The sequence below is a fragment of the Aspergillus nomiae genome, assembly GCF_001204775.2.
Source record: "Aspergillus nomiae NRRL 13137 chromosome Unknown contig00421, whole genome shotgun sequence".
Taxonomy (NCBI): Eukaryota; Fungi; Ascomycota; class Eurotiomycetes; order Eurotiales; family Aspergillaceae; genus Aspergillus; species Aspergillus nomiae.
This window is the reverse complement of record NW_015378476.1, coordinates 5,264-28,833: the sequence shown is the minus strand read 5'-3', so window position 1 is coordinate 28,833 and position 23,570 is coordinate 5,264. Positions and strand designations below refer to the sequence as shown.

Below are 23,570 nucleotides of genomic sequence, written 5' to 3'. Positions count from 1 at the left end.
ATCGGGCGGGACCCCCAGCGTTGGTGACGAGTGCGGTTGGGATCTCGATTTGTGGGGAGTATTTTGATGATCCTGGGGAGAGGGAGGCGTTGGTGAGGTTTTTGGTGGACTTGGAGTTTGAATATGCATGGCCTACTAGTGCGATTGTGGCGGCGTTGAGAAGTGCTTGGGCAGCCTAGGCGTTGTTTTGAGGATTTCAATAGATATATAGATGTGTCTTGGGCGCTTTGCATATGTGGGAGTTGTTTAATGCTTAAGAGCAATGTGTAGATACCCTATAGTATGCATCGTGCTATGATATTATACTGCTAATAAACATGGACTCTAACGCTTGTATTAAATACTATAACCTATAAAATGCCAACAAATTATTGGCTGGTAGACTCAAGTCTACCCAAGAAGCCTCGCAACGCAGATGCAATATGTACTAACAATGCCAGTGAGCCAGCCACCCAGAAGAGAGTGTTTTTTACGCCTGCGTATTTGCGCCTATTTCCTCCTCGTTATTCTGTGACTCGGCAATCTGCTCATGCTCGTTGCCGTGGCCATGCACTTTGCGCAAAGTGCCACCCAGCCATGCTAGACCTCCACTCCAAGAATCACTTAGGCTTCGAATCCGAGATACAGACGTAGAGCTATCGGGCTGCAGGCTTTGTGGAGCATTCTCTGTATCTAAGGTAGTGGTTGATTGCCCGGCAGTAACAGGAGCAGTGGCAATATCGCCGGTAGATTTAAACCTCGCAGCCGGCAGCGCAGCACGGGGGTCCAGGCCCTCTTCGACATTGGCGCTTTCACTATCACGGCTGCGAAGGAAGCCATCTACAACGGTGGTACTGAGTTGCTTGCCCCGATGCCTCCGCACGAACTTGCGATCTTTACCCGGACTCGTTTCACCACGGCGCAGGGATTCTGCTACCACTGCACTGAACCCGGCAGAAATAGTCGGAAGCAGCGGGCCCGGCGAGAAGCGTGACGATATCGAATTCCGTAGTCGGCGTGCCGGTGGCGTCTGTGGAACAGTGTTGTTTCGGGACCCTGGCGGTGCGGTTTCCGTTCCCGAAGGGGCTGGAACTTTGAGGCTACTGTCTTCGATGCCAGGCGCAGGTGGGAAACGAAGAAGAACCGGCGAGCCAGATGTTGTCGGCCTCGACTGTTCAGGAGTGGCCGGACGGTCAATTTGGGGGATTTGGGGTTCGGACTTGGGGGTTTCAATGGCCGACTCATGAACATCAGCCCAAGGATTGTTTAAGAGAGAGTTAGGGTGCATGGGGGGAGAAGGCTCCGGGGACTGTGCGGTGAGAGAGTCGGCAGTCAATGAACCGACAGGAGAAGATGCAGCAGCAGACGGAACGCCCCGGGGCGTGGGCTGGCCCTCGCCAACACCCTCAACCCCGTGACTGAGGAGCGACCTAGAGGGGGACTGCAGGCGCTCTCTCTGGGTTTCCAAAGGCCTCCGGGAAGGTTTCTGCACTCTTATATGGCGCGCAGGTGACATGTCGACGCTGTCACGATACCTCTCTCCCGCCAGCAGTCCAATAGCTTCCTCTTCGTCATCGGCGGAATATGAAGACTCGTTGTCACTGCGGACCCTGCCACTGGTGATGAAATAGACGCCTAGAAAGGTGAGGAGACAGCCGCCCACGAACTTTCCAGCGCGATCGAGGGTGTAATTCTCGAAATCCCGATACAACACGGCGCTTCCGATGATCACAGAAAGTGTGAAAAGCACAAACTGGGTTGGGATCACCTGGGTGGAATCAAAACGCTGGAGAGCACGGTTGATGTAGCGAATCTGTAATATTGCACTAGAAACCAGGACAAAAACCAGAAGGTACGTGATGGGGAATGTTATCGCATGCCATAGGGTGAAAGACAATAATGACGAAACGCCCTTTGTTGATAGAGCAGTATATCCACCTAGACACGAGAATAAGCAGTCGTCCAAACAAGTACAAACGGATGGAAGCTTGTTACGTTAACATACCAAAAAGTGCCACAAGCCCAACGTCAATCAAGACCGTCCGGGACCCGTACTTTCCACTGGCCCATAAGAGCCCAATGATCAACACGGCGGAGATGCCTACATACGTTTCAAACTCCCAGCGGGTAATCATCACCCAGATATCATGCGGTCCGATCTTCTCCTCGGAGGAACTGGCGCTGAGAACGACCACCACTGCTCCGGTGACCGCCACGACCACGCCCCAGAAGTCGCGCCCACGGAATTTCTCCTTCAGCATAATCGGGGCAATGACGCAATTTGATATCAAGCTACGACGCCCAATGGGGAAACAATCGACGCTGGAGCAAAACCATATGCCATGAAGTTCCCAATCTCGCCGACGCACATCAACACGATTCCGACCCACCAGTACGGGGAGCGAAGGTATGACTTCCGGCGCAGATCCTCCGGTCGCACAGTTCGATCCGACATAAACGATTCGTTCATTTCATTCTGATGCGCATCCGTGTCCATGTCGTCATCGTCCTCGGGTCCAAGATCAATATGGGGCTGATCGTGATGGGCAAACCTCACCTCTGGGGACTCGTCCCTATAACGACCAAAGCTGCGGGGCTGGTTTCTACCCCGTGTTTCGTAGTCGCTGTATTCAAGCTCCGCAACCGAACCATAATGGTCTGCTGGGCCCCGGCCCGGATTTGCGCGTTTCCATTCGGCCTCCTTTTGCAGTTTTTGATGCTCCCATTCTCGCTCGATCCTGATGTGCGCGTAGCGCTGAATGTTTAGGGCCAAGGAAATCAGGACGTTGCCAATTAGCGCAGTCACGATGCCGATGAGAGAAGACCATTCATGCATTCCTCCCCCACCTCCACCGTCGTCATATCCGGGATCTGAAGCTAACGTGGGAGATGGCTGGGAAGAAAGGGGAACATATGACGGCGAGAAGGTCGACGTGGGAACGGCGGAAGAAACGAAGGTCGTGAACAGACCCGCTGCTAGAGGCACCTCGTGGAGGCGATCCATTCGGGATTTTCGAAGACTAAACGTAAGGGGAATGAAGGGGTAGGGTATTGGGAGGGGGAGGAGGGCGTTCCGACAGGTCCGCTGTCACCGTCGAGGGGAATCGTTATAAAGTTTGAGCCCCAGGTTATTGACTATCCACCACCCACTGTGTTTAAAGGAGAGAAACAGACAACGGTGCAGGTCGCCTTCGATACTTCAGCGGGTAGAATTCTTCAGGGTTCAGTTCCGCTTCGACCCTGGACGAGTGTTCATGCTTTTGTTAAGGAGAACCACATTGCCGTACTTCCGACACTACTAAATCTCCGAAGTGAGACACCACCCTTTTACCAGGGAACGTGAACTACCACGCTGCGCCTTTCACCGAATTCAAGGAGAAAGAATAACCAACTCTATGAATATCCACCTTGCGTGAAATCGAACGGCTGTTTGTGTCAGGCACGATTTGCGATGTGGAGTCAGTTGGCGGAAGGTAGCCGAAAGACACCGGCGGCGACGTCAGGAGTCAGATTAGTTCACTGGGCGTGGTAAACTAAGACCCGATCGGTCGTACGTGTAATACCGCTAGTTAAAGATGGTGAGCATAAGCCCAAGCGCAGCATCGTGAAAGGAAAATCGGAAAGAAGTTGGGGGGGGGGGATTGGAAATTCCAAGCTAATGTATTTTCCAAACTAGTAGAAGAAGGAAGAACAGCACTATTGAAAGAACTAGCGGAGTGATTGGCTCAACCCTGACTAATGACCATTCCGGCATGGATTTACCCCGAACGTCATCGGCCAGCTGAGATACTAGTGCACATACTAGTCAGTCATCTGAGTACTTTATATGCATCTGTGCGCCCAGGCAGCGGTCAAGTTTAATTATACAGGTATCATCAAAATCGCTATCACTAAACGAGGTGACAAGGTTTATATTATCAGAGGCATTTCCACATATACTGTACAAAACAATCATCGCCGAGCTCTTTTCTTATCCGGTTCTTGCTCGCCTTCATCGTCACTAATCTCCCGATATATCGTCTTCGGCTGAGTTTCCTTCCATGCCTTGGTGAAAACTGGGTCCTTCTCGGCCTTCTCGGCGTACTTCAGCAACGCTTCTCGGGGATCCTCATCGCGCATTGAACTGAGAGGAATATTCTCTCGAATATGCTTCTCATCCGGCTGTGACTTGGCGAAGGGAGTCGTTGCTGGTAGATGGGGTCTCCGTGGATCCCTGGGCCGTCCCGAGGCCGTGAGCCCAACAGTTGGGTGTCGGGAAGACCAGGTTGCTGAGCTATAATGGGGCACACCGTTCGATCCAACGACAACGTTATCACCCGAGATACCTTGCGAAAGATCCATGGTAAGGTTCGGGTCATCATCGATGTGCCGGCGTTTGGGTGCTTTGGACATAACCAAAGCGGCACCCTTGGACGACATGTCGGGGTTGTAAAGTACATGTGTCTCAGCATTGGCAGAGCCCGTGAGGATCTGATTGAGTTTCTCATGCCATTGAACTGTAATCAAAGCCGATCCCGGCGTGACCGGTGTGACCAATTCCGGCCTTAAGGTAGCGGGGTTCAAAATGTGTAAATGGCCAGTTTCCGAGCCCGTGAGGACATTCGCGGACGTGGGTGAGAATACAATATTCGAAGTCGGGTATCGGGAGGAGCTTGACGGGTGTGCCACGGTTGTGATCGGTTGCTTGAACTTCCTAGTATCCCAGAGCTTGATGGTGTCGTCTCCGCCCTTGGTGACGACCAGTCTTCCGTCCGAGCTGATATCCAGGCCGCTGGTCCATGTATCACGCGTATGGGCATCCCGAATCTCACCACTAGGCCGAGTAAATGGTCCATTGCCACTCCACATCATTAAACTTCCGTCAAGGGCAGCAGCAATAAGCACATTAGGTCCACCTTGCTTTGGGGAGCCCCATGCAACAGCAGTCATCTTGCTCCGACCAGCGGATCCAGCCGCTCTTGACTTATGCATTATGACTTCTTTCTGTGATCGTCCGATATTGGCGTCCCATATACGTACTGTACTATCTGATCCGGCAGTAGCACACAGGTTCTCGTCAGTGGGAGACCATGCAGCGCTGGTAACCTCCGATATATGCCCCTTGGTATTATGAAGATCTCTCAAGTACATGTCTCCTTTCACGAATTCAGTAACTGTCTCGCCGTCGCGATCAAGGATTCTCGGTTGGGGTGTAGCAGAAACGACCATGACATAGCTTGGCGACAGGGGATTGAACGCAGCATAATGCACGGAATGCGCCTCCTGCGCAGCCGACTGCTTTTTCGCGGTAGGATCAACGGACTTGAAGGCGCGCACTGTCGAAGGGGTCATCGAAGCGAAATCATGTAGTTTAATTGTACAGTCTGTTGACCCTGTGATTAAACGCGAGCCTGATGGGTCCACTGTGAGAGTTGTCACGGCACGCTCATGAGTTTTAAGGACGAGCTCATGCGAGACAGGGAACTCATCCTCATCGTCATCATCGGAGTCAGAGTCATCAGAATCATTATCGCTGTCGCTTTCACTCTTGTCTTTTCGATCTTCAGCTCCAGTCTGAACGTTAGCTTGCTCGTCGCTAATCAAGCCCGCCTGGTCATCATCGGCGGCAGCTTGGCAGACACATTTGTCCGCTTGGTGCGGTCTATCTGAGTGTTGACATCGGTATTTTTTTCCTGTTTCCCGAAGCTTCCTGGGAAGAACTTCTTGAAAGCTTCTTCGTCGAATCCGTCCATTATGAGATGTATTGCATGAAGTTACTCGGATTTCGCAAAGAGTCCATGACTTTACGGCGGCGATATCCAGTTTGCATCAATTGCAATGTTTGTGTTGTTTGCAAGCTAAGCTCTCGGTGCCGTCATTGACACAGCCTTCGTTTTGTTATGTTCTATAATGTTGCTATGAAGTGGAGTCGTACTTAATATATAAGATATGCGAATATATGACTGTAGAATCTCTACGTCATATAATGCGTTTGTGTCATTGAAACTAAACTAGGTACACCACCAACAGATCCACTACAGGTATAAGCCTTCCACAGGACCTCCGTCTTGCTTCGTCTTCATGATACGCTCCCTAGCGGAGCGGAAATCCTCCATTTGCACTCTCATTCGGCGTTCTCTCAAAGCATCAAGCCGGCTTCGGTACAGATTGCCCGGATGTCCGCACCTGAAAGGTCGTCTTTTTGGTTGATAAACTCGTCAAGATCGACGTCATCGCCGAGTGACATCTTGGATGTATGCAGGGTGAAGATCTTTTTCTTGGTATTTTCTGGAGGCTGTTAGTAAACAGATCATCTGTTGTTTAGAAGGTAGCACGTACGGTCTGGGTTCTCGAAGAGAATCTTTCGATCAATACGACCAGGACGAATCAAAGCAGGGTCAAGTGTTTCAATCTTGTTAGTGGCCATGATAACCTTGACATCTCCACGGTCATCGAAACCGTCCAGCTGGTTAAGAAGCTCAAGCATAGTACGCTGAATTTCTCGTTCACCACCCGATGTAGAGTCGTAACGCTTCGTACCGATGGCATCAATTTCATCAATGAAGACGATGGAAGGAGCGTGTTCCGCAGCAACCTGGAAAATCTGTCGCACCAAACGAGGTCCGTCACCGAGGTATTTCTGGATAAGTTCACTACCGACAATCCGGAGGAAAGTGGCACTTGTTTGATTCGCAACCGCCTTGGCAAGCAGCGTTTTTCCGGTTCCCGGGGCACCGTAGAGAATGACACCCTTGGGGGGCTTGATACCCATCTCTTCATACAGCTCAGGGTGGAGCAGCGGAAGTTCGACGGATTCTCGAACCTCTTGAATCTGAGTCTCCAGACCACCGATATCCGCATAAGACTCCGTTGGTGCCTTGTCAAGTTTCATCACCGATACCAATGGGTCGGACTCCTCGGTGAGCACACCCACAACGGAGACAGACTTGTGGTGTAGCAGAATGCTGGCACCAGGCTCCAGTAAGTCCTTATCAACGAAGGACATGATGGAAACGTAGTACTCTGGCCCGGTAGCGCTGGAAACAATGGCATGGTCGTCGTCGATCAACTCTTCCAAGTTGCCGACTCCCATGGGAGTGCCTCTCATGTCATCGACGCGACCCCTCTCGTCTGCATTCCGGTCCATGATATCGAACTCGCTTCTGCTGACGGAATCCTGTGCTGCTTGGGCCTTGGTCTTGCGTAAGCGTTCCATGTTCTCGACGTATTCTTCTTCTAGCAACAAGTGGTCGTGGACTCGTTGCATTCGCAAGTATCGTAATTTGCATCGTGAGGTTGGGAAGATGTCGGGGAGCTTGGAAGCTGTGCTTGGTCCGGCAGCCTTGCGCTTCTTACGTCCAAGACGAGTCGTGGGAGGGGGAGGTGGTTCGTATCTAGGCTTATCCTTCTTTGAAGGGACGCTTTGTAAGCGGATAGAGCTGTCGTAACGAAGCAATCGAATTTACCTTTTTATCCTTATCATCCCTTCCATCGCCCCCAGGGCCTCCGCCGATGTTGGACTGCTGGTTACCCTGTTGTAAAGAACATGTTAGAGAGACCGTAACATGACTAGGTGAGACTGTGACGACAGTGAGTGTTGGGAGCCAACCATAGTCCAAGTGTGTGCCGCGGAATCAACAAGACGTTGTTTACAGTCTAACTAGCCGAGACAGAATATTATGATGAAAGCGACTGTAATACTCTGGGAAATGGTTGGAAGATGGGAGGGTAATGTAGAATGATGATGAGCTTTCGGCGAGCTTGGAAGCTGTTGTCGTTGTCGCCATCCGTCGGGCTTGGCCACCGCCCTGACCCTCGCACGTGACCCAGAGCTATCATGTCGTTTGGATGCCACGCGAATCAGGCGCCTATCGAACAAATCACGGTCAATAGCCGCTGCGTCAGATTGACTCGAAACCATTTTGGACTTTCGGGCATTTCTGCAATTACGTACTACGCATTACTTGGACTGAATAGAAGCCCATATCTCAATCTTCAATGAACCTTGCAAAGCGTCTTTGACTTCCTCAGAGCTTGTCTCACCTGTCGATCTCGTCCCACTTGAACTAGTAGTATATCCGCAACAGACGAGCCCTCATTCCCCGCGGCGCATCCCCCTCGTCTCACGATACAAGCTACTCTCTGTCCGGTAAGGCTCTCTTCCTACCTTTGAGTCACAGGCACCATATCTACCCTTTAACCTTCCTTCTGGCATCCCGCTCTTGCATTATATGCTCAACCGCCCATATGTGATCGTAGCTAACGAGGCGGACCTGTAGCTCGGTTTTGCGCAGTGTTCCTGGGCTGCGAGCCCACCTTTTGACGCCTAACCACACACCCGTAAAAATTTCACAACTGTTTATTTTATATTCCATTTCTTTCCCTCTCACAACTTGGACCCTAAATCCGGAATCATGGCCTCCAACCGATCCCGGCGTATCGCAAAGGAAATAGCCGATATCCACGCTGATACGCAGTCTGGGATCACAGCCGAACCAGTAGGCGGGGATGAAGATCTCACACATCTACGGGGTACATTTCCGGGGCCCCCAGGTACCCCATATGAGGGTGGCACCTATGCTGTGGATATAAAAATACCTACGGACTATCCATTTCGGCCGCCAGTAATGAAATTCCAAACCAAGGTCTGGCATCCGAACATCAGTAGCCAAACGGTAGGTTCTTCTAGATGCAGCTAAGAGATAGTGAGTCAGGTCTCTAACCGCTTGTATAGGGTGCTATCTGCCTTGATACTCTGTCGTCCGCGTGGTCCCCCGTTCTCACCATCAAGTCCGCTCTGTTGTCACTACAATCTCTGCTTAGCACACCCGAGCCTAAGGACCCCCAAGACGCTGAGGTTGCCAATATGCTGCTACGGAAACCAAAGGAATTTGAGAGAGTGGCACAAACCTGGGCTACCCTGTATGCTGGTGCTCCTAGCAGGACTGCGGGAGAGGGCAGTGGTGGCGCCACTAATGAGTCGCTGCGACAGCAAGAGCTCAAATTAAAGGAAGAAGAGGAAAAGGAAGACTTAGCTAAGTATGTCTCTCAATTATCTCCTCTTTGCTCGGCGCATTTTCGTTCTAACGTCCTTCTCTAGATACGATGGGTACAATAAGGACTTGATCGACCGCTTCTGCAGCATGGGATTCGATGTGGACCGTGTGGTGGCTGCCTTCAAGTACTACGGTGTTGATCGGATGAACGGAGAAGACTACGAACTGGAGGAGGCTTACATGGGTGACATTACCGCACGGCTTCTGGGTGAGCCGTAAGTGGTGCGACACTGAATACCTACGGCTGATCATCTGTTATGACTGTGCATGCTGGATGGAGCTGGTGAAGCATGATGCCTAGCGAGATTTATCTTACTTTCTTTGCTTGTTTTTCAGCCCAGATTATTACCCATCACCAGTTAACTAGCTTGTTTTGAGATCGACCTCATTTAATGATGACCAATATACCGAAATATATTTAACCGACTCTCCAACCTCTGTTCTGAATATTTTTTAGCAACACGTCACTTTCTTATATCGATTCAATAAAGAACTATTTCCAGTCCGGATTATAATAGCTGTAGCTGTAGATAGTCCAAATAGAAATCAATTTATACAATTTCCGTGCTATCGATAAGCACGTGGCGGACCTTTTTAGCTCCTCTCCGCCTTGAGATCTTTAATGCTTAACTCTAACAACTCACTTTTCTCCAAGTATGGGTCAATGACTAGCCACAAATCCACAACTCAAGTGAACTTATAATAAATTGCGACCTTTTCAGTTTGAGTATCGATAAATCCACCCGCCATATAATACACAGAAGAAGCTCGCTTGAGTGCACATTCCTTCGCCCACCATGATCGAAGACGATTTCTACCGCTCCTCATCGCAGTTCCGACTTTGGTCCTACACCGAGACATCCTTACAATCCCTACGCGCAACGACAAACGCAAACGCCAGTGAGCGCGTACGGTCTGCGCTCCGGAAATCGCGAGGAGCGCAACGATCAGCCACCTCATCCGCAGCCGGGACACCAGCAGCAAACCAGAATGGAAGCGACGCAGACAGCAAAGCCGGCGGCGATGACACAGAGATCGAGTGCCTAACACCCGAAGAAGAGCACCAGCTGGTGCGATACTTCTGCGAACAGATCATAGAGTTGGGAGAGATGTACAAACCCCCACTCCCAACAATAGTCCGGGTACGTCACACCGTCCCTACTCTACCATCTATATACACAAATCACCCAAAGAAGCAACCACCAACTAACTAACCACCAAAACTCCCACAGGCCACAGCAATCCAATACCTCCGACGCTTCTACCTAACCAACTCCCCAATGACCTACCACCCGAAATCCATCATGCTCTGCGCGCTCTTCCTGGCCACAAAAACAGACAACTACTACCTCTCCCTCCGACAATTCGCAGAAGTAATCCCCGGCGGCACAACACCGGAAGACATAATCCAACCCGAGTTCCTGGTCATGCAAAGCCTCCGCTTCACCTTCGACGTCCGCCACCCCTTCCGCGGCCTCGAAGGCGGCATTATGGAACTCCAAGCCATATCCCAAGGCATGGGCCAACCGGCCCCCCACTTCCCAACCCAGACACCAGACGACCTCAAACGCAGACTCCATTCTCTGCCCCCATCGCCTACAACATCCTCATCCTCCACTACAGACCGACTCGCCCGCGCGCACCACAACACCCGCGAGACCCTCAAATCCGCCGCCCAAATGACAGACGCTTACTTCCTCTACACGCCGTCCCAGATCTGGCTCGCTGCGCTCATGATCGCGGACAAGCCGCTGGCGGAATTCTATCTTGAGACTAAGCTGGGCGGACCCCAAGAGCAGCAACAAGGATCCCCGCTTTACGAGCTCCGGACGAAGCTCCTCCGTACCTTGACCAATTGCTCTAACCTCCTTCAGGCGTATAAACCCCTCGCCTCAGATCCGGACCAGAAGAAAAACCTACGACGCATCCGGAAGAAACTCTCCCACTGCCAGAACCCAGAGAAGGCTGGCGTAGCGGGCCAGAAGCGTATCCCTGCGGCGGCGGCTGCGGCAGTAGCAGCTGCTGGGGATCCGGCGACCTCTGAGAGCGAAATGGAGCGTCTGGCAAAGAAGCGGAAATTGGACGGGGAACGGCCGAAGGATATATTTGGAGGGGAATTAGTGACGCAACGGACGAAGGACGCATAGCAGCTTCAATAGCAGGTTACGCCACAGCGGTAGATTATAGAAGATAAGTCGTGGTCTTTGGGGCTCTTGTATAATTAGAATATTTTTAGCTAAACTGCTTCTCCATGGTATCATGCCATCGTTAGTAAGCAAAGCCCTACCATGGGTGCAGGCCAAAAGGTCCAAGGACCATCAAAAGAGTCCTACATGATGTCTATAACAAACGGTGAAACCATAGAAGCGTAGAAAAAGATAAGAATATAAAATTGAACCCTGAAACGTGAGGGGTCTAGCAGGGGATAAGGTATGAAACACAGACAGACCATCTAATAAAAATAAAGCAACCCAAACAAGCAAGAGCAGATATCTCCAGATATGTATGTAAGAAAGAAAACCGTCCCCCGCCCATGTCACTGTATCACTCAGGATGGATCATTTCTCCTGTAAGAAACTTTTTAAGTTCAACTCCCCTGCAGCTTTTGAGTTTTCATTGTCGTCTCTGACATTCCAATCATAACAAGAAGCGTTCGTTTTCCTTCATCTTTTCGTGTCTTGTCTTAGACAGCACCGGCGTCAATCATCTTCTTGCGCAGGTGGTTCTTGTACTGGCCGATAGTACCATCCCACCGGGTGACGGTCTTGTTCTCACAGACCATGATGTCCTTGGCGATCTTGTCGAGGAGACGGAAGTCGTGGGACACGACGACGACACCACCGCTGTAGGCGTTGATGGCATCGGCCAAACTGTCGATGGTGGGGATATCGAGACCGTTGGTAGGTTCGTCGAGAAGGATCATGTTAGGGGATTCGATGGCCAACAGAGCGAACACGATACGACTCTTCTGACCCTCAGACAGAGTGCCCATCAGAGCAGTCTGGGACTCACCGCTCAGACCATAACGGCCGAGCTGTTGGCGCCAGTACTGGTAGTCCTGACTCTTATCGGGGAACTTGTCGCGGACAAAGTCAAGGGAGGACTTGGTCAGGTCGAGCTGCTCGGCAGAGTGCTGGCTGTACATGCCCAACTTCAAGTGAGTGTGACGGCTGACACGACCACCAATAGGTTGCAGCTTTCCGGTCATGATGCGCAGCAGAGTAGACTTGCCGACACCATTGGGGCCGACCAGAGCAGTTCTGGAGTCCATATCAACACCGAAGTCAAGGTGCTCATACAGCGTATCGTCCCAGTTGCCGGAGTAGGAGAAGCTGACATCATCGAAGGACAGGACGGGAGGGGGAAGCTTCTCAACTTCGGCGAAGCGGAAGCTGAAGATTCTGTCGGGAATAACGGGCTGGATGAAGCCATCGGCCTCCATCTTGTCGAGGATCTTCTGGCGGGACTTGGCCTGTCTAACCAAGTTGGCGTATGTACCGGCGGAAGCGATGAACTTCTTGATGTGGGCAATTTCTTCCTGCTGCTTGTTGTATGCCTTCATCTGGTTCGTCTCCTGTTCGCTACGGGTCTTGTGGTAAGAATCGTAGTTACCACCGTAGTACAGGAGCTGCTTCATGCGCATATCAATCATGGTGGTACAGACACCGTTCAAGAAGTCCATGGAGTGGGAAACCAGGACGAGGGTGCGCTCCCACTTCTTCAGGTATTCTTCCAACCACACACAGGCCTCAAGATCCAAGTGAGCAGTAGGGTCGTCCAGCAGCAGAAGGGAAGGCTTGACGAACAGAGCCTTGGCAAGAGCCACACGCATACGCCAACCACCGGACATATCCTTGGTCTTCTTGTTGATGGTGACCTTGTTGAATCCAAGACCAGTCAAGATCAAGGAAGCACGAGTGTGGAAAGTGGAGGGATCCATTTTGTCCATACGCTGGATGCTAGTTAGTGCAATCCCGACGACCCATAGGCGAAAAGATAACTTACATCATACAGATCCTCGAGGATAGGGCTGTCGGGACCTTGCTCTTCCAGAATCTCTTCGGCCTGCTTCTCCATGCGGTCAAGCTGGTTCTGAGCCTCAGTGACGACCCACTCGAGGGCACCAAGGTCAGTAGGAGGAGCACCTTCGTTCAGGAGGTAGATATCGATATGCTCGGGGATAGGGTATTCACGCTGGGCGATAGCCTTCAGCAAAGTGGACTTGCCACAGCCGTTCTCACCGAGAAGACCGTAACGACGACCGAAGTTCAATTCGAGAGTGGAGTCGGTGATAAGGACCTTGCCGTGGAACACCAGGGAAGCGGAGGTGACCTTGACGTCGCGAGAGGCTTCCATGGAAGAGAGCACACCGGTCGTGACACGATCAGAAAGGCCATGCTTGTCCATCTGTGCTGTAAGCTTCTCAACCTCCTTCATCTTCTCGGTCGTGGTGGCGGGCTGATCATCGGTTGGGACGTCACTGTCGACCTGGGGGGACTCAGCACCGTCCTTCTTTCCCTTGCCGAGCTTCTTCTTGGTGTCGCCATCGGCGGCACGCTTTGCCAAACGAGCGGCTTTGGAAGCAGACACCATTTTGTCGGGTGTATGTGTTGGTAGGAGGGGGGAGGGGGGGAGTGGAGGAAAGCGTCAAGAGGCGGGAAGGAGGAAAGATCAAAAGCCTGTCGGTAAGGCGAGAAAGAAAAGAGAAAAAAGAACTTCCAGTGAGTGGATCAAAATAATAGCGGGGTCAAAGGGGGTCAACCAAACGCCTTTTTTTTTTCTGAGTGGGTGGGGTGAAGTTTTCTTGGAAGCCCTTATCGATAGAGAGCACGCCGAATAGTAATCGATACGTAGTAACTACCCCAAAAATTTGGTCCGAGACAGAAGGATCACAAGAGAAAGGAGACGATATAATATATAGACCAGGAACTCAACAGGGAAACGGTCTAGTGGCGATAACCGAAGATGATAACGCCCCAACAAGATGGATGAGAGGGAAAAGGAAAGAAAACAGAGATTGGAGCACACTTCAATGAGGAAACGTGATTTTCTTGCCTTCAAAAATTCGTTCAGTGGGTCCCGTCCAGCCGCCCCTCTGATTGGCTTTCCAACGTCACCGCACGGGTTGTGGCGCAGTCTAGTCTTCTTTGGGCACCAACGACACGTGATTTACAGCCTTACGCCCAAGGCACAAATCCAGATTGGTTCGCAAATAGGGTAATAGCACATCACCCTTACTCATGTAGTGGCAGATGAGTCTCCATGGGACATTCAGCCACTGCATACAAGCGGGAACTCTATGCATCAAGAGGGGTTCCCGCATAGTATGCCTAGCGGTGGGATTTCTGAAACTGATCGATCTATAACTGTTCTCTGTAAAGTTACCGGATTGATATCGTTTGCGATACTACTTATTGAAAGCTGTGGTGCTAACAATGGGGTGTGTACTGTGAACCTGTTGAAATGCACGGTGAAGCTAGTTTTGGAAAACCATTGGTATCATAGATTCTCCAAGGATAAACTAGATAGCTCTCCGCTCAGACTTCACCCTTTGAGGAACAATTTGGCATAGAGGAGATCTTTTGCATATGCTGCTGCCGTCATAGCAGCATACCCTTGCCATTCCGTGCTTGTATGAGAGTCAGCATAGTCACAAATTCCACAAATAAACAAACAAGGGAAATGGTTTATCAGCCCAGCGGCTTTCATTTTAAAACTTATAACATCCTGCTCTGCTGCCAGTCTGTCACGGAATAGCGCATCTTTGATGGCTCTGTTTCCAGATGCGATCAGGCCATAGTGGATAGCGGGATTATCCTCCTCCTCCTCCGTCCGCCCCTGTCGAACAATCAAATTCGACCCATCACACAGCCTGGCACCGATATCTGGGTTATCAGTGGGGTGGAAATGGCTTGTATACAATCTATCGCTCTCGGGAGGAGGCCGTGCGTATTTGCGCCTCAGCCTTTTATTGCGTTCAATAACGATGCGGATATTGTCCTCTATCTGATGTCCCTCCTCCTCATACTGCGCCTGGAGTCTGGCTACTGCAGTGCGCAGGATGAGAGGCGGCTGGTTTAGCCGCCCTGTCTGAAAGAAGTCCTGGCCTTGTAATTCCTTGCCGAAGTCATATTGGATCAAGCCACCATGTCCACCACGACACGAGCTTACTACAACATCACCGAGACGGATGTCCTGTCTCGTTGGTATGCCCCGCCAATCCCAACTATCAGGCCGAATCGGATGTTTAGAAAGCTGTGTAGCATAGTACTTTGTCAAGAAGAGGGGTAATGGGAAGGATAAGGCTGCGCCCAGCATATAATTCGAGGGCTGGGACATCAATTAGTTCCATGTAGGCATCATTCATAATCCGTTGCCAAGCCACATGTTATGTAATATTATGAATGTGTAGGGCGCTTTATTTCTATCTGCGTAAAGGGTTGAGCAATTAGATGGAAAGTATGTACATAGGTCGCTTTATAAAGTGTGTATAGGGCCCAACCGTCTGTATTGGGTAACAAGCCGGTGTATATTAACGTATGCGCTGACTGATTTTTTCCAAAAACTCCATTTCCTCTGTCGTAATCCAAACATTATCCGGTACTGTCACCTTCCCTTCCTCAATCACAATCCGTGCTGGAACGGTAGCTTCAGTGTCATCGTCTGAAGTAGTCGGGGCCAAGCTCTCTTGCTTACGTTCCCGGGCACTTTCAGTGTCCTCAACAACAACTTTGGGACGTCGGAGAGGATCAGGGGTCCACCAATATACCGGAAACCGCCGGTGGATGTTATTGATCACCAGTGCCACCGCTTGCATCATGATACACCCAAGAAACATGATCAGGACCAGAAACCAGCCGATTTCATACCCTTCGGTGACAGCGAGGAGAGCCGTTGCGCCAGCGGGCGGGTGAACGGTCTTCGTCAGGACCATCACAGCGGTGGTGATTGCACAGGCCAGGGCTCCCCCGACCTGGGGCAGTGCATTGGCATGAGGGTTTAAGGCGAAGAGCCTTCCAATGCCGATACCGATAGCGCTTGCCATGACCTGGCTCAGGACGGCGTTGCGCGGTTGCGCAAATGGTGACTCAATGGCGCTAAACTCCAGCACAGCTGCGGCACCCTGTGCGAACATTAGTTTGTTGATCAGTGCAGGGGTCTATGTGTGGTAGGTTAGGTACATACAAAACTAGCCACAATAATTGGCGCATGATGGTGCTGGAAAGAGGGGACATGCAAGGATACTTCGGCGACGACTAATACACCGCAGAAGACGCCGATCAGGGACCAAAAGGCGATCACGAGGTTACCCAGGTTCCTTGGAGGTTTGTCCCCTCTATACCCCAGGAAATGAGAGATGGGACGAGGTAGCCAGCGCCATGGCGGACGTGGAATCAACGGATTTAGGTATCTGTCGATATCCACATGCCAGCGGGAAAAGTCCACGTTCCCTAACATTGGGGTTGACTGGGGTCTGTTCTACGCGCGAAATGAGTTGCTGCGTGTCAGGTCACAAACACATCCTCCGGGTTTATGTATCTGGTGAAGTTAGAGGTAGTGGCCACTTGTTGGAGGTAGAAGAAAATATCAATACAACGCTAGGTACAAAACAGAAAAGATTCCCCAGCACTAAGGATACATAATAAGCATGAAAGAAATACAAGAAACAGGAACTGCTGAACAGGGAAAGAAGAGGTCTAGGCTGAGCCGAGAAATTACCGGCCATCGACAGAAGATGAGGACCTTGACTAATACATTGTCCTCTTACTTGGATCATCGGATGCTCGCAGACAGTAAACGAGACGTGGACACTCACCAACCCTTGGTCGTTTGAAAAAGAATAGGAGATTTAACCCGCAGCGCGTTCATGAAAGCGCCACTCAAGGTTGGGACCATGGGATACTTCAGTACTTTCAGTCCCCGAGGAATGACCTTAAAAGCCAAGGGGACTGACAGACGGTGAACCGTCTGTACCGTATCTCCGCGGAAAGTCGAAAGAATGGCCGTCTGGAACTGACGAAAGAGACATTGTGTCGCCTGAAAGGGATGGCAATGACGGTGCTCACCTGTCTGGGTCTGCCATTGAGCGCATTTCAATTAAGTAACAGATTGCCGTCTTGGGTTTAGCGGTATGGGGACCTGAAGATTTTCGTCGACCCCACAGTTTTGTAACGTAATTTACGGCGTGCCCTACGTGATGGGAATTCTCCCCGATTCGTGGATTACCCCGGCCACTTCAGGTTAGTTTTCATGTCACGGGTTCAATCATCACTCATCCATGACTGTTGACCGTTTTATTGCTCTTCTTCCTTTCGCTCATTCTTGCAGAGAATAAGCCGAGCTTGTCAGCTACGCCATTACTGACCACCGTGCAGTCTACGATAAAAGCAAAATCCAGAACATGAATAACGAAGGACGTCAATGGCAGAATACCGACTTTGCATGGACTACAGTCACAACGGGCTTTACAGATGTGCGCGACTCGGCTCGGTTTGCCAATGAAATCCATCGGTTGTCTACATAACTCGTACTAGCAAACACCTCGGAAAGATATCTCCATCAAGTTCGGTTAGGGGTTGTTTTGCCTAAAAAGGCATGTTGTTATTAATACCTCTAGGTAGGTACGAACAAGAGACAGCTTCATATAGAGCAGTGAGTCACAAAAAGAGTGCGGAAAAGAAATTGGCATATCATTATCGTCAATAAATCATCTTTACATATACAAAATTTAGACATCAAGGGTCTTGCCCAGTCGTGAACTCTCCTGCGCCAGCTCAATCAACCGGATAACATCACGGGCCTCCGCTCCGCTGGCGGGAAGGTCTCCCTCTCCGGCAAGAGCGCGGGCAAATTTTCTGTAGTATTCAGAGTAGGTGGGGGGCTCCACGGTCGGCGCAACTTCTCTGACGGGCTTGCCGTTCTGGATAGTGGTCAGGGTACCTGGGAAATTACTGTTAGTATATGTGCTACTGAAAGAGCCTTGTCTGTTTTTGAGAGAGAAAAGCATACCATATCTTTCACTGGGTTCCCTGCCGTATACGCTGTCACCGGGCTTGATTCCGCTCTTGAGTTGCTCCTCCTGGATATCAAGATGGAACTGTTTTGGAATAGCATGTCAGCTTATTGATTCTAGCTCCAATGTCACCGAAACCAAACCCTTACCTTCTTAAAGCTGCCCTTCTCTCCGCGGACCCAGAACCTGAGCTGCTCCTCTTCCGGACTGACGACAGCGCCTTGGCCGTCACCAGAGGACCGTTATTATAGTGGAACAGGACGGTGAAAGTATCCTCATAGCCGGACGTGTTTACCGCCCGCTGAGAGCCAATGAATCCAGTGACACGGTTTGGCAGTCCGAACAGTTGCACGGCCTGATCTAACAGATGACTTCCGAGATCGTAAATCGCACTACCGCCGGGAACGACCTTGTTCTTCCACTTTGAAACCTCGGGAGCGGGCTCTTCGGGACGATGACGATCGAAGTGAGTCTCGAATTCGGCGACACGGCCAAGCACACCACTCTTTATGAGCTTGGAGGCGGTCACGAAGTCGGCATCAAAGCGACGGTCTGCACAGTTATCATTGTTAGTTACAGTTCTGCAACTTCCTGGTGCTCGAATGAGGGCACATACTTTGATACACAGCCAACAACTTGTTCTGTTTCTCAGCAAGGGCAACAAGCTCCTCGGCTTCCTGAGTGGTGGGGGTGAAGGGCTTCTCGCAGACAACTGTAGTAGCTTTGTTAGCGCGCACGAAAGGAATTGATGCCTTAGATCGTTATTAAGACACTCACCATGCTTTCCATGCTCCAAGGCCAATTTTGTCAACTGATAATGCGACTCTGGTGCGGTAGTGATAATGACGACATCGACTCCGTCATCCTTGACCATGTCTTCGGTAGTCCGATAGGACTTGATGCCGGGGTGATCCTTCTCGGCATCGTCGTCGGGCTTTGGTGTACGCTGAACAACAGCGTACAATTTCAAATGGGGGACATCGGAAACAAAAGGAATGTGGAATGTTTTGGCGCTGAAGCCATATCCGACCACACCAACGTTAAAAGTCTTGGAAGCCATCTTGATTTATATATGTCTATCGAGGGCAATCACAGGGTTGTCACAATAATAGGATTTTGAGAGAATGAACTTGAAAGAGAGAGACCGGCGGGGCTTTGTGGAGCTTTATATACACTTAAGAAATTACCCATGAAGTCATATTGGTGAAGAAGTAGAAACACAGCTAGTGCGGGGGAAGGTCCTCGCGATAGGAACCTTTGGGTCCGGCGGATATGGCGGGGCAAAATTCTACCAATCTGGCAAAAGCCGACCGTTTGTCATTCTTCCGAGCCGACCGATGAATGCTCTTCCGCCGGAAATGCTTTTCCCGATCACGCTTTCTCTACACCTACACACCGAGTAATCTCAAGGGCATCCTATCACAGTTAGAAAGCGTCATTCTTGCTATATTCCTGGAAGGTCCATCACTTACCCGATGTCCCTCCGGCTGACTCAGCGTGCTCTCATACACCAGATTCGGGTCCCCGAGGATGTCAAACAGGGGCGTCGAGTCCGAGCCAAGAAACGCCCGCACATTCGAAGCAGGTATACCCTCCGTGTTATACATCTGGATTGGTCCCTTCTCGGCCGCCTTTCGCTTCTGCTCCACCGTGCCCCGGACATACTCCAGGTACGGTGGATTGCCCGGATAGAGCACGTTATCAGCCACCAGAACCGACACATCAGGAACGATCATGCCAAGCTGCTCGCATAGTTTCAGATCCGTGGTATATGCGGGCTTGTAGTGATCAATGAACATGATCTCCACCTGTGGCACTTCGCCACTGGTATACAACTTATCCAGGGACTGGTCGCTACGACCCACTAGGATCTGGACGAAATCCCGGAGACCCGCCAGATCAAGCAGCAGGGTCGAGATGGCGGCATATTCGGGATTGACCTCCAAACTGTAGTACTTTTTGCCACCGGCCCGACGCACGGCATCGCCGAACAGGATGGCCGAGTAGCCCACGTAACCTCCGAGTTCGATCATAATCTGGGGCTTGCGCACCGCAATAAGGTCTGCTACGACCTTCCCCTTCTCGGGCCCCACATGGATGAGATGGCGCGATTTCGCAAATTCGTCAATCAGATCCAATACCTTCTGGGGGTTTCCCTGGATCTCGTCCCGGTTCGGCTGGGCGTAGATGAAGTCCAGAAGGTCGAGTTCCGCTTCGTCATTGCGCTATTCATGGAGCATGTTAGCACTGATTTCTAAGGGTAGGGACGTATCGGATCAACCTTACCTGACGAGTTGTAGACTGGTTTTGCGACATTATTAATGATGACAAAAGCTACTGATAACTTAACTCGGATGAACCAAAGATGGGAAACTCTCACATCTAAGCATGAACAACGCCACAGATACTCCAGAACAACCGTAGTATTTATACTTTCATCCCAAGGGAACGATCGTCATCATCCAAACCTAAACAACAAGCTCGGACATAAATATACTCCCACCAGCGATCCATAACCCCGAAAACGGTACTAATTCCGCATTCCCGAAACTATACAGACGAAGAGCAACATTGGCTTATCTAGCATGACACTATGCACCAACTACATAGTAGAATCATGTCCCTGTTCCAACATTGTAAGCCTATATTTAACTCGCGTGCGAAGCATCGGGCTCAGATACCGGGTTCAGTTTAAGGCCCCGCAAACTCCGAGGGTTTGAGCCCCCTCATTTGATTTGATATTCCGAAGGATTGAAGGATCGTCAGGGTTTAGCATCCTTTTTTCCTTTAGTTTGAGTCATGGTATGCCTATTTTACTGTTCAGCCTTGTGAGTCATATAGGTTGGATGGGCTTTACGGGATATTCTCGGGAATGTGTTCGGTCCAAGCGCTTGTTTTGTTGTTTATCTCCGGGAATGCTGATAGTTCTTAGTAGAAAGAGGTAGCAAAATGATGGGATATGTGCTGAGAAGTAGACTATACTGGAATTATAAGAATATGCATTGTCAGAAAACAGGGTGTCCCCAGCAGCTCTCACAAGGACCCTGAGGTGTATCGGCCACTTAGCAACGTAGTTACCTCGCGAGTTAAACACTGCAGCACAGACAAAACGGTTCTGATGGGTATGAATATTTGGCAATATTCTATACAGTGGGCGACTATCAATCCCCTGTGTATAGTAACCCACTAAGCCAAGGAGTATCATAGAAGGAACCACGCCTCGCCTTTGGGGAAACGGCGACAACGAAACTGAACATTTGTCCTTTTTATTTTCCCTTTACAGAATAGGCTGAGCTCTAAATAATGAATTCTACATGCAATGATGGATAGTGGATTCAATGAGGGCCTAGAGCTTCCATTGCAATAACGATGATGGGAGACTTCTCTTGTTCGAAGGACAGTAGCCTTGACATCGACGAGAAAAGTCCTCTACCAAATAGAAAGTTATGAGAAACTCATTATATATTAAAATGTTATAGCATGTTCGGTATACAACAGACAGAATAATACAAGAAATCGCGCCAAACTGGATTGGCCGGCTTTATACCAGATCGTTATATTACTTGAAAACCGAGAGATAGAGCATCATTCCTTAGCTTTTTCAAGCACTGGAGCAGGAAGCAAGTTAAACTATAAATCTTTGAAGTTTATGTACTATGCATGATAAGTTAAACCATCGTAGACCAATAATTCCGTCTTTTGGGCGCCTGTTAATGGCACTATTTACAAATAATCTACCTCTTACTACCGTCCTGGATGGTTGGATGCTGTGGCCTTGGCTTACCTACCACAAGCAAAATGGATTTTGCTGCAGACGTCATACTAGAAGTGACCAATAATTGATTCACAATATGATAGAGCCATGACATCCAACCGGTGATTCCGCTGTAGTAGACGCCTCAGTTCATTTGTAAACCTGAAAACAATCCTTCCCCTTTGCAATCTTCCTATATTCATGTCTACAGAACCTGAATTATAACGAAGCACACAGCACATATAATAAGGCACTGTATATGAAAGCTGGTTGCTGCTTGTAGGTGCTTGATAGTGAAACAAGTGCTACACGATTGTTCAGTTATTGATGGGTACTTGTCCCAGAAGAGGCCTCTGTTGTCTGCTGAACTTCATTTTGACAAGGTCCCAGTCCTCCGAAGGTGCCTATGCAGAAGTTCTTCCCAGATTACACAAAATCAGCCCGCTGCTACCTGAATAACAAAACCGGGGCGGTGGGGCTGTGACACTAGATACTCTCTAGTCATCCAGTGAGGAATCAAATTTAAGGTATTTAGCATCCAGGCGCGCCACTCCCAGTGTTGTAACCATTTTGGTCACAGCAATGGTTGGCAACCTGCGAGCAAAATTTAGCATATAATAGACCTCTCAAATCATTTTGTCCAGTATAAACATCACAGAGGAAGATACTGACATCATTTGGTCCGATGTAGTCACAGCAGAGGTTCCACTCGCCCCAAACGGTGTCGTGGGGGAACAGGGATGGACAGGATGCAGCACTGGCACCTGCGACAAGAGCGACCAGGGTAAGCGTGATGGCAGTAAACTTCATGGTGGGAAAAGGAGATAGAAGGATTATGAAGCGACCAGAGACAAGATATATACTGACGATTGCTCGAATTGCTAGTTTCCAGCTCTATTGGGGGGGATGGCAGAGGTTTATATGTCCATACCCCGCAGTGCGACACCACAAACTCGCAGTTCCCAAGATCCATATAGATTAATTTGATCCGTACATCTTCTGAGACATCGCTTGGTCTCATCCCCACACTCCTGCAATCTTAGAGTCAGCGGACCAGCCAAGCGGACACCATGGATTTCAGCTCATAAATATAAGTATATTTTAGTGCTATAGGCCCTGTCTACCAATCCAACCCCCGTCTTGGCGAGGCCTAGCACCGTCTTGAATATATTGACCACATATTAATATTTCCGCCTGTCACGAACCCCGGAAAGCCTGGAGATATAATAGTTCGAAGATTATGGCACTGTGTTTCATTAGACCCAGATCGGATGCACCTCAGTACCAATGGATTTTGAATGTCATTGGATACAGCGCCTCAGCTCCATGGGTCTATTTGAGTGAGGTAAGACTGGTCCAATTATACGCAAAACCAAGATACTATCTGAGACACCCTCTGACTGAATCCCGCTCTAGATCTTAGCAACACACCTGCGTGCATACAGTGTTGGCCTGGAAGCTAGCAGCCAATGGCTGGGTAACGTTGTCAGGACCTAGGTATAAATCTTGTAGTTGCGGCACTGCTGTGGGGAGAGCTCCAATCTCTGCAATGGCTATTGATGATCATCCAACCAGCTGCGTTATTATTGCAGTTAGTGCACTCTCAATAACAGTTTTCATACCATTAGTAATGTATTGAGGACTAGACAACAGAGTATCAGGCAGCGCACGAGTCTTCATATTATACAGTTTCGAGAGATCCTTTCCAGTTATTACTCTCTCGGGGGATAACTGGTGACAACGTATCCTCTATTCTGGGACTGTTGCTGAGGTTTCTTTGATACCGAGG

At 50.0% G+C, this 23,570-nt stretch overlaps 8 protein-coding genes across 8 annotated transcripts; 1 reads left to right on the top strand and 7 right to left on the bottom strand.

Moving 5' to 3' along the window:
• Positions 1-469: 469 nt before the first annotated feature.
• On the bottom strand, positions 470-2,983 carry ANOM_010475 (DUF803 domain membrane protein; the record flags this gene model as incomplete). The annotated part of the gene is made up of 3 exons (XM_015555731.1): positions 470-1,917; positions 1,985-2,301; positions 2,349-2,983. 3 exons carry the CDS (start codon positions 2,981-2,983, stop codon positions 470-472), a joined length of 2,400 nt encoding a protein of 799 aa, XP_015402600.1.
• A 947-nt stretch (positions 2,984-3,930) lies between these two features.
• ANOM_010474 (uncharacterized protein) lies at positions 3,931-7,879 on the bottom strand (the record flags this gene model as incomplete). The annotated part of the gene is made up of 5 exons (XM_015555730.1): positions 3,931-5,624; positions 6,145-6,246; positions 6,298-7,366; positions 7,425-7,490; positions 7,814-7,879. 5 exons carry the CDS (start codon positions 7,877-7,879, stop codon positions 3,931-3,933), a joined length of 2,997 nt encoding a protein of 998 aa, XP_015402601.1.
• A 493-nt stretch (positions 7,880-8,372) lies between these two features.
• On the top strand, positions 8,373-11,161 carry ANOM_010473 (TFIIH complex kinase subunit CCL1; the record flags this gene model as incomplete). Its single annotated transcript, XM_015555729.1, has 5 exons — positions 8,373-8,633; positions 8,693-8,997; positions 9,059-9,222; positions 9,792-10,156; positions 10,247-11,161. The coding sequence occupies 5 exons, from the start codon at positions 8,373-8,375 to the stop codon at positions 11,159-11,161; spliced, it is 2,010 nt and encodes a 669-aa protein (XP_015402596.1).
• A 536-nt stretch (positions 11,162-11,697) lies between these two features.
• On the bottom strand, positions 11,698-13,639 carry ANOM_010472 (ATP-binding cassette family ATPase ARB1; the record flags this gene model as incomplete). The annotated part of the gene is made up of 2 exons (XM_015555728.1): positions 13,020-13,639; positions 11,698-12,966 (listed from the first exon to the last, which is right to left on the bottom strand). Exons 1-2 carry the CDS (start codon positions 13,605-13,607, stop codon positions 11,698-11,700), a joined length of 1,857 nt encoding a protein of 618 aa, XP_015402597.1. The 5' UTR covers positions 13,608-13,639.
• Positions 13,640-14,558: 919 nt separating this feature from the next.
• Positions 14,559-15,332, bottom strand: ANOM_010471 (WD domain protein; the record flags this gene model as incomplete). The annotated part of the gene is made up of 1 exon (XM_015555727.1): positions 14,559-15,332. One exon carries the CDS (start codon positions 15,330-15,332, stop codon positions 14,559-14,561), a length of 774 nt encoding a protein of 257 aa, XP_015402598.1.
• Positions 15,333-15,546: 214 nt separating this feature from the next.
• Positions 15,547-16,472, bottom strand: ANOM_010470 (HPP family protein; the record flags this gene model as incomplete). Its single annotated transcript, XM_015555726.1, has 2 exons — positions 15,547-16,137; positions 16,200-16,472. The coding sequence occupies 2 exons, from the start codon at positions 16,470-16,472 to the stop codon at positions 15,547-15,549; spliced, it is 864 nt and encodes a 287-aa protein (XP_015402599.1).
• Positions 16,473-17,742: 1,270 nt separating this feature from the next.
• Positions 17,743-19,087, bottom strand: ANOM_010469 (putative NAD binding Rossmann fold oxidoreductase; the record flags this gene model as incomplete). The annotated part of the gene is made up of 6 exons (XM_015555725.1): positions 17,743-17,954; positions 18,024-18,111; positions 18,177-18,226; positions 18,268-18,579; positions 18,644-18,739; positions 18,805-19,087. 6 exons carry the CDS (start codon positions 19,085-19,087, stop codon positions 17,743-17,745), a joined length of 1,041 nt encoding a protein of 346 aa, XP_015402595.1.
• Positions 19,088-19,398: 311 nt separating this feature from the next.
• On the bottom strand, positions 19,399-20,343 carry ANOM_010468 (O-methyltransferase; the record flags this gene model as incomplete). Its single annotated transcript, XM_015555724.1, has 3 exons — positions 19,399-19,443; positions 19,500-20,252; positions 20,314-20,343. 3 exons carry the CDS (start codon positions 20,341-20,343, stop codon positions 19,399-19,401), a joined length of 828 nt encoding a protein of 275 aa, XP_015402594.1.
• Between the last annotated feature and the right edge of the window lie 3,227 nt (positions 20,344-23,570).